Below are 10,155 nucleotides of genomic sequence, written 5' to 3'. Positions count from 1 at the left end.
CTGTGATGATGTCTGTGACGATGTCCGTGACCAAAATGTTGATGGGGATGGGGATGTCTGTGTGTCTGTCCCAGAGTTGAATATCTGCATCTTTGCCCATAGTCATGCTGCTGTTTATAAAAACACCAGGGGAGGAAGCATTAAGTGAGATGTTACTAGGACAGAAGAAAGTGCTGAGAAAGAGAGAGAGGTGTGAGTTAGTAGGTTTGCATTTACAGTTCTAGTGATCTGTAAGGAAAAAAAATCCTTTTTTTTTTTTTTTTCAAGATAGAAGAGAAGGAGTAAGTGATAAAATGACAAATTACCAAAAATCATCTGGAAATACTACACCATAACAAAATGAAACGCTATAATCAACTGAGCAAAATTTATGATGGATCAAACCAAAATAAAACCCACACTGGAGTAGCCGTTGTAATGTAAACTGGAATACCAATTATGATAAAGATCATCTCCCCTCCTCTTGCTTTCTAAAATTCCTTTGAACTTGTTTGCCAATCTCTACTCACTTTAACAAGGAGTATGACTGGACTGAGAGAAGACATCCTCGGAGGGAGTAGTAGGGACAGCTCAATTCCAATTCATCCTCTGATTGACCTAGCAGTCAAAAGCCAGTCTGTCCTGACATGCTGCATCACACCCAGGCACTAGTAAAGGGACATAAACAACCGTTGCAATCATCTGTCAGTCTGGACTAAGTGAGGTTGCTGTAGCCTGCATAAGGATATAGCCAGAGACATTTCAGTAAGGACATACCCAGAGATGGTAGATTTCACAGCTTGTATCTGTTCCATCAGGTTCATCTGGATCACTGATAATTCTTGCCTTGCAGAAGCCCACATGCTAAGCAAAAGAAAAGAAAAAAAAAAAGCCAATACACATCTGGGTTCTTGTGGAGTTAATAGAAGCTACTGAAAGTTGAACATTTTAAAAGTTAGGCTAGTTCCTTTGATACCTAAGTATGTTTACATAACTTAGCTAGATCCTGAGCTTTTTGACCAGTGATGCTTGCCAGTGATTAATAATGATTAAAATATATGCCATTTTTGAGTGTTCTTGACTGTGAAGACCGCTTTGCCATGTGCATCTAGAGGGCTATTACTCTCCACCTTACTTCTCTTTTGATATCTAAGAAATTGGCCGGCTACTTATGTCTCCAAATTGAGTACTCTGTCTGTGACTGATTTTTACTCCTTTTTTTCTGTCTTTGCTTGTCAAACATCTGTTCAGAATGGGCTATTCTGAAATTTTGTTCAAAGTCCTCAAAACAGACACTGTGTAGCTATGCTGTTTCAGACAAAGCTCAAGGTAGAGCTTTCTTCCATATTTATTTTTTGAAAAGTAATTTGTTGTAATCTTTTAGCATTACTTCCCTTAGCATCCTGTTTGCTGTGACTTTCACCTGCTGTACAGTCGTTGTGTGTGGAATTGCTCATGTGAAAGAGCACAGAACTTGAGTAAGGGGTTCTGTGTATAATCTCTGAAGTGGACGCTTTATCTTTGATATATGTTTGGGCCATTAGTAGCCTATTATGATCAATGATTACAAATGTTAACAGCATTTTACACACACACACCAGTGGTGGCAGCATTGAGAACAGAATTCAAAACCTCTAGCTATCATCTGGCTTGTGCTTCATTCTAGTGAACTTTTGGCTCCGCTACCAGTTCACTCACAACCTTTTCTAGTCTTCTGGAGTATAAAGAGTCAGAGAAGAAAATGGATGTAGATAAAACAAAAGTTCCACATGTTTTATTTTTTCCATATTTTTATTTCATTCCTTCGATTTCATTTCTGAAGAATAATTTATTCTGAAATAATGATCTTGTCTAGTTGTTTCTTTGGTGTAGAATATTATTGTAATGGGAAGGTGGGGTGAAGCGAGTACTTTGATAGTAATCTGCAGATAAGCCTGAATTATTCCACTCTCCATTCCCCTGTGGCAGAGGGAAAAAAAAAGTAACCCTGGGCTCACTGGGATGACATAATACATGTATTATTTTCAAGATCTATGACTCATGTTAGTGTAAAAGTTTTTATGAAAATAGCATGAATGATTTACTAAGGAATGGCCACAATTTGAATGTGAAAGCCAGATCCAGACTGAAAAGCTCAGATCTAGGTCTGTAATATGCCAGTCTCCCATTACATTTAGATTTGAGAGTTCAGACTGGCTCCTTATAGAATAAAAAGCAGCAGCTGTAAAATTAGGATCTGGACTTGGACATGCTGGATTTTTAATTTTGAGTGTGGGTGCATGCTTATAAGAGACACTTGGAAATATTGTAGGAAGATCTTCCTGGTGCCACCCATTGTATCAGTTCTTATTCTAAGATTTATTTACAGCATGCCAGTCATCCAGAAAATCACATTCCAATGCCTGATTTGCTTGTTGTGTGGATTTGGAACAGTTGGTCTCTTTTATAGAGAATCCTAAAATGTGACCTTCACAGGAGGCAGTCTGAAACCAAGAGGTCAAACAAGAAGTGGTAACTCTAGGTGTATTTAAAGTCCTGTACTTTTAAAAGCAATCATACTTCATATTGTTGTCAAAATCCTGTCTACCTCATGGTTTCATTATCTGTGCTGTTCAAATGTTCATACATATATACATGTATTCAGTAAGGAAGATAGATTAGATAATTTATATCTTACTCGCCTCACACCTTTGTGAGTTCCAGGAATGGTTGCTTTATTTCTTTGTCTAGTCTGTGTATGTTATAAAACCTGTTACTTTCACAGCCTGTGTTTTCAGGAAGTAGCATCGTTAGTCTTCTTCCTAAATTGAACTGCTCCTCCTGTGAAAATGTAGAGATTTACTGGATGGCAACCACCCTTTTCCAGTAATGGGAGTGCATAGTACTACAGTGCAAATGTTAATATTTGAATGAAAATCTGCCAGTTACTGTGAGATTGTTGCTTTCTCTGTTGTCAGTGGCATTATTCATAGAGAAGGCATTACTCCATAACAAAATGGAAGAAGGCCTTTGTGATCCTATTAACATCCATAAAGAGGTGTTTCATTTTAATTTCCTACTGTAGTATGTATGTGCACACAAGTTTCACTAGTTTAACTAAACTGGTTAAAAATGGAGGCACATACTTTGTGATATATTTTTTTATCATAATTCATAGTTTCCAAGTGTTATGCAGTCTGTTGAAATCCAGTGGTACAATCTAAATAGTCACTGTAGCTAAAGATGGCAAAGTGTGAAGACAAAGCATTTAGGAAGAAATCCATGAATCCAGGCAATCTGAAAACAGCCTCTTGCTAAATGGGAGTAGGGATGCATACTGCATAGCACTACAGTGTAGAACACTGTCAAGTTTCTGAGCAATATTAAAAGCTGCAGGGAGGTGGGTTTGGCATACTATAATTTAAGCAGTTTCCAAGATCAACGTGTATTATGGTAGGGACCATGGAACCTCATTACAGAGGTGTCTTGAAATGACACGTGTTGGCAGAATGATCCTGTGTTTTTAAGTGAAGATCTCCAGTATCTACCAACAAGAAATTGTGGTGATGTGAGTGTTATACTTTAAATCACCTAAAGGATAAGTCTTCATGTTGACATCACTCAAAGGTGGAGGAATTATTTACCAGAGCCAGTAGTTCTACAAGAGGTACAGCACAGATACAAATTTACCTCCTGTCCTTCAGTGCTCTCAGAGTCCTGCTTTGCTCTGCAGCAGAAAGTCAAAATGATTCTGAGTGTGTTCCACTTTGTGTTGTACCCATGTGCTAAATATTCTAAGAGTAAAAAATTATCTGACTTCAGTTGACAGAATGTATGACTATGATAATACACATGACTACATCTTGAAGAACTCTGGTCAGTAGTAAATAAACTCTTGTATGTTATGATATGATAGGTAAATAGGCATTCAAAATAAAAATATACACACAAAGAAGGCTCTGACATTTTGGATGCCATCACACTGCCATAGTTTTTAGCAGATGAGAAATCCTTTTGCTTTCACGTGCCTAAATTAAAGTTGATAACAAGTCTTTGCAGAAGCAGACCCTTCAATTTTAAGCAAATGATTTATGCTGAGAGGTGACAAGCAATAGTTCTGATCCTAGAAGGGTTTGAGTTCTGGTCCCATGGTTCTGGAGCTGCTCACAAAATTTTGTTGTTTATAAGTAATTCTAGCACAAAATGCCACTTACCATCTTTAAAGTCTTTTCAACTTCGTCCACGTTGAAGTAGTTTGTGTGTTACCCTCACCGTTGAATTTCTCCAGGGCCTTTTCAGCAATGTTTTTACGTTGCTCAGTGACGTCTAAGACTTCAACTTTCACAGGACAATCTTTGCACTCTAATAAATCAGGAGGAACTGTGAAAACAGAGAATTTACTAATATTGCAATGGATATTAATACTCTTAGGAGTGTATATGTGCCTTTAATGTGAACTCATAATGAGAAACTGAAACGCAAGTGTTTCCTTGGAAGTGAAATACCTATCCCTCCCTGCACAAATATGGGTTTGTCCTGTAACATGAAAAAAACCCAAACCTGTGAAAATTAATATTCTTATAAATCTTTTAGCTCCACCTTAGAATCTTACCACCCAAACAGACATTCTTTCCAAGTTTACTTTTTTTCTGATCTTCATTATCATGTTTTGGTGGACTGGAATGGTGATATCATCTGACATTAATAAAGTCTGCTTTAGAAGAGTAGGGTAACCTTAATTCTATTACTGCTTCTTAACATTCCATTTGAATTATCTAAAATACGAATTGCAAGCAGATGAATGAATCTGTTACGGTTACTATACACTAGTTGTGCACAGACTTGTAATTTGGTACTAGGGCTGGTTTGACGTATGCATTGGTTTACAACAGTGATTATTTTACCTGGACTTAATGTACAATTAAATCCATATAGCTGAGATTTCTTCAGCAGCTGGCTTGTATATGTGATAATCTTACAATGCCCAAAGTCCTGAGAGGAAAAAAGAATACGTGATTATGATGTTATTTTCACTGGATTTAATTGGATGTAGGTGATCATGGAAATTATACCTCCTTTTAATGTACAGTACTTCCAAGAGTAACAGATGTGATCATCAATGGAATGTTTGATCCTGTACCACTCAGAATTTGTGTTCAGATAAAATGAGATCTCCCTCTACCAGAGCCTTTATTTTAATTCTCAGTTTGCACAACTGAGTTAGACGATGGAAAACTAAACCAGCCTTCTCAGTCATTCTAATACTTATTTACAGTAAGATACTACTAGCTAGCAGGGGAAGTGAGGATGCCAGAGATACTCAAGGTTACATAAATCTTTATCAAAAAGTGGATGGACCTTTTCTTCCATTCCTTTTTCCCATCTTAACACAAAGAGTAAATGCTATGCTCTGCTCTTCTCTTCTCTTCTCTTCTCTTCTCTTCTCTTCTCTTCTCTTCTCTTCTCTTCTCTTCTCTTCTCTCCTCTCCTCTCCTCTCCTCTCCTCTCCTCTCCTCTCCTCTCCTCTCCTTTCCTCTCCTCCACTCTCCTATTTAAATAAAGTTTTGGATTGGTAGTTCTCATCCCAGGCTGCATCACTGGACTACAACAATAAAGGACAAGTATTACTACATATCATATGTGTACTGACGCTACCAATATTTCACATTGTCATACCACAAACACTATGACAGAAAACTGACAGAATATAGCACTGGTATTTCTGGCTAATATACTAGGAACATGCTTTAAAAAATAATTTTTAGGGCCCTTTAGTTGTCAGCAAATTATTCTTGAAACATCAGTACTGCTACTAGCAGTGGAATATGGAGTATAGCTCCTTTGAGACAACTAGTTAAATAAAGCTGCACTTACTTGAGGAGTCAGCCCTTCTCCAAACCTTTAGCTTATGTTTAACAACTCTGGAATTCAATAGATTTTATTTTATAGTGAGCCATATTAAAGCCTAGTCTTCACTTAGAGATTCTATGACGCAGAAATTTCTGGGCAGTTCAGATGAAGATCAAGTTACTGCATTATTGACATAGGACTCTGTGTGGGTGCATTACTTGCCATGCAATAGGTGTCACTGTATTCACGAGACTCCCAGTGTCTTCTGGATAATACAGAGCATTCAGTGTGCAGCACATCCAAAGTTAAATAGAGGACTGATGAATTTCCCTGGAAGAGAAGTGCAGGTCAAAAAGAGTTTGTATACAAGAAGTTTGATCTGAAAGAATTTTTGTTTAAGTAGGTATTTTAATCTATAATGTAGCTTCCCCGGTTCCCTGTTAAGGTTTTTCTGAGCTGACAAATATAGAAAGGGTTGAAGGGACCTTTGGAGGTCATCTTGTCCAGCCACTTGCTCAAAGCTAACTTCAAACTTAGATTCAGCTGAGTTCTGTATATCACCAAGACAGATGTTCCACAACCTCTCTGGGCCATTCTGGTACTTAACCACTTTCTCTATGATGTTGGTTTTTGGCCTTACACATAGTCAGAGTCTCCCTTCCTGCAACTTACAGCTGTTGCCTCTTCTCATTTTGCTGAGAACCTGTGAGAAGAGTCTGTTGTTGACCTGGCACCCATCAAGTAGGGAAAATGCCAGTGTTAAAAATCTGCCATTCCATCTTTCTGATTTTCACACAGAACATACTGGTCTCTTAGGAAATCAGTTGTCTAGGCAGCCAAATATATAGCAACATCCATTTCAAATGCCCTTAGTGACCAGATAGATACACTTTCAGAATTTTGCTTCCTGCTCAGTTTATTCAGTGGGTGATGCCACAAAGCTTTAATAATTTGTACAAAGTCAGGAGCCTTAACTCTGAAATTCTTCTAGTATGTTCTGTCTCCTGAGCAAATAGGATGGAGAATCAGAATTTGAATTTGGCTGCCAGTGTCATGGGATGTGGTGTTAAGAATTATTTGTGGCCCACAGAAACAATTTTGTATTTTTCTGCAGGAAAATGAATCTCAATTCACACTTGGAATGGATTATTTAAACTTCATGCAACCCTTGTATGGACATTCAGAATGAACACAGATGTATTTTATTTTGTCATTTAGATAAAATGATACAAAGCCTTTCACTGTGAATAAGTGTCCTCAGGTTTTATGAAATTTCATCCATTCAGATGCCTTTTCAGAGTGTTCCTGTACAGACAAGACCGTGAGAAAGAATTACTGCAGTCTAGTGTGATATTTTTATTAGTGAGAGTCCACCAGTGTCATGTTAATCACTAGTTTTGCAGTATGCATATGTCTTAGCTTTGTCTCTATTTTTGAAATAGGGGCTAGGTGATTTACACAAAGACACGTTATTCAATGGAAGAATCAAGAAAAGGATATAGTTCTTGGGGACACCCATCCTGCCCACTAGCCACATGATTATTCTCTGCTTGGGGGTAGTTAGTATTTCTATTTTATTTTATAAAACCCAATGATTTCGAGCTGCTAGTCAACATATTAGTAAAATGCAGACAGAGAAGAGAACAGAGACAGTGAGAAAGACTATTTTTTTCTGATTTGTATTTGTGGAATTGCACTGAATGGAAAGGTAAGATAGGTAAGATAGGCTTTTGTAAAATGTGCTATTCACTAGGAGCCCTCTAAAACTGAAATGACTGAATACATTCACTTTGTCATCCAAACTTATGAAATGCTAAAGAAGCCAATTCATCCCTGGCAAATATTTATTTTCTTCAGCAGAATGCATTTGGATTCAATAATGGCTAAAGCATAGCTTGGGTGAAATTAAGTGTCTACATCTAAATATGCAGTAGAAAATTCCTCTGTTCATCTGCTGGATAGCTCTTGGAAAAAAAAAAAAATCTTATATGGTGCCTTCTTGGTTGTTTTAAAAGCATCTTGGGCACCAGAGTTCTGCACTGCACAAGCTCAGAACTGTTCTAGTGTGAATACTTGAGTATCTCATGCTTCTAGAACTCCCACGTAAATCCAGTAGAGATCTGGCTGCTAGGAATTGCTCTGCTTAAGTTTCTAAGAGGGCTGATGTGATAGACTTGATGCACACTGTTGCATGGAGATAATAAAAATAATGTTCTGGTCTCTTTTTTTTTATATATATATGTATATATTTTTAATGTCATCGTGGCAGTGGAGCCAACATAACTTCTTGCACGATAGTGTACATAATCAGTATGCAGGAGACCACACCTGATGGCTTTGGGTCTGAGAAGGTACAGAAACCTTACAGGGAGAATTCTTTAGCAGTAAGATAGATTAGAAGGGTCTTTTCTGCTCTTGTAGACTGTGTGATAGCTGAAGCTGTGGCCCTGGACTTCAAAGACAGCAAAACTCCTTAAGCATACAAAAAAACCATAAGCATGGTAGTCTAGTGGTTATAGCATTCATCTGGAGGTATGAATCCTCAGCTTTGGTCCCTATTCCAAATTATGGTTCTATAGTTTATATAGTCAATAATTGGTTAAAACGCAGAAACACTGAGATTTTTTCTCTTTAGAAACGACTGTGGTTTTTCCCATTCATGCAATGAATTTTGCATGTCGTACTGCCCAGTGGCTCCACTTCACAAGGGTGGCACACACATAGCTGCATGGCAGCAGCATTCTACAAGGACAGGAGACTTGAGGGTTTAAATCTCTTAATGCTGAAGAAGACTGATTGCTTCCTAGATGAGCTCATTAACTACCTGGCTATTGTGTAAAACCCAATAGTGTCACTTGCCACATCCTTGTCTTTGAAAAGCAAAATAATCCATCAGGTTTTTTGAACATATAGCTGAAGACCTGCAGGAATCTGGGCTTTGGGTCACTTTCTGAGCTTTTGCTTGTCCTAACAGGCAGTCTTCAGTAGCTCCATCAAAAACTAGCCTGTTTTTTCAGTTGCCATACTGAGATGTGTAATACACTTCTTAAACAGTGCATGTGTGCCTGGATTCTACTTTCACAGCCAACAAGCTAAAAGGTAGCCAGGTGCTAAATCTGCATATCCTGGTCTTTTTTATCTACTAGTTAAAGAAATTCTGTATTCTATTGTTTTTTCTGCTATTGATTTGCTTTGGCACTTAGGCAGTCATTGAGAAAGGCTTATGTATCCTCTCTAGGAAAGAGAAATAGGAAATGACTGATAATGGATTCTCTATCCAGCCCTTCCTCTGTTTTCCAGAGTGGCATTTTCATCTCCTTTGGCTTCCTCTGCCTTTTTCCCTTCCCTCCAGTTATTCAGCTATCTCTAAAATTAAGATAATAACAAAATACTGGTCTTGCAGGAAACATTGATCTAATTAATGTTAAACATCGCAGATTAAAGAAACCCTCAGAATATAAATTTTGAACACAACATCTGAGACCTGACAACAGACAGGACAGACTAATTTCCAGTGTTGTACAAAGCTGTTCAGAACATCTCTTACACCAACATCCTGTCGGCCAAGAGAATAGAGGGCATTCATCATCATTCAAAATCAAGCTTAAGTACAATAAATTATGCACAAATGAATATTGAGATAGTGTAAATCAGAGCTGATTCATTGAATTATGTCAACATTGCTCTGTTAAAAGCAATAAACATAACCTTTTAATGATCTGGCTCATTATCTTAAAATCACAGCCTTGTGTAAATCGGCCTTTAAATTGATACTTACTATATGTAGTTTGTGTGCATCAGCAACACGGAATAAACCAAACCCATAGCCATCTCTGCGATGTCTGTTGACCAAATCCAGGGCCACTCCTGCATCTGTTTCAATGGTGTTACAGTCTGCAGGTGTAATGCTTGGTTTTGGGGGGCATTAGAGCACTGCAGTACTGTTAGGAAAAAAGCTGAAGCTAGAAGCAGCATTTTGTTTGCGGTGTTAGGTCATTTCTGCCCATGCTCTGATAAAGCCAGTAGTCTGCTTTTAATTCAGAGTAGCCCACTGAAGTTATAAATGCATGCTAAAAGGACATGGTTGTATATAAATTTAAGTGGTGTGTCAGAAGACCATTACCTTGACCCTTGATTAACATTTGCAAACAGCGAGTAAATGATTATATAGTGATTGAGCAGATTTTGAGGAAAGTAGGCATTGTAATACTCTCTGGACTACCCATCAAACAGACTATGTTTGTAATTCTTTAAGCAGGCATTGTGCAATAGTGTTTTGCTATGAAAAATACTTAGCTTCTAATAGTGTGCTGCTGAGCCTGGCATTAAGAAGGTCCAGTTTATGTA

General features: G+C 37.8%; 2 protein-coding genes across 2 annotated transcripts; both read right to left on the bottom strand.

Moving 5' to 3' along the window:
• Positions 1-4,177: 4,177 nt before the first annotated feature.
• Positions 4,178-5,434, bottom strand: LOC126039112 (fetuin-B-like). The gene is made up of 3 exons (XM_049801703.1): positions 5,317-5,434; positions 4,863-4,950; positions 4,178-4,338 (listed from the first exon to the last, which is right to left on the bottom strand). Exons 1-3 carry the CDS (start codon positions 5,326-5,328, stop codon positions 4,178-4,180), a joined length of 261 nt encoding a protein of 86 aa, XP_049657660.1. The 5' UTR covers positions 5,329-5,434.
• A 46-nt stretch (positions 5,435-5,480) lies between these two features.
• On the bottom strand, positions 5,481-9,864 carry LOC126039111 (histidine-rich glycoprotein-like). The gene is given in 4 exon segments (XM_049801701.1): positions 5,481-5,560; positions 6,031-6,138; positions 9,587-9,726; positions 9,729-9,864. Coding segments are annotated over 4 exon segments (357 nt in total). The 5' UTR covers positions 9,784-9,864; the 3' UTR covers positions 5,481-5,506.
• Positions 9,865-10,155: the final 291 nt, after the last annotated feature.

This window comes from Accipiter gentilis, chromosome 6 (genome assembly GCF_929443795.1).
Source record: "Accipiter gentilis chromosome 6, bAccGen1.1, whole genome shotgun sequence".
Lineage (NCBI taxonomy): Eukaryota > Metazoa > Chordata > Aves > Accipitriformes > Accipitridae > Astur > Astur gentilis.
This window is presented reverse-complemented; position numbering and strand designations above follow the sequence as displayed.

Bases quoted from the DNA above. Each gene is read 5' to 3' on its own strand.
- LOC126039112 (XM_049801703.1), bottom strand. The intron at 4,339-4,862 runs GTAAAATAATCA...CTGTTTTCACAG, and splicing joins TAATTGTACATTAAGTCCAG to TTCCTCCTGATTTATTAGAG.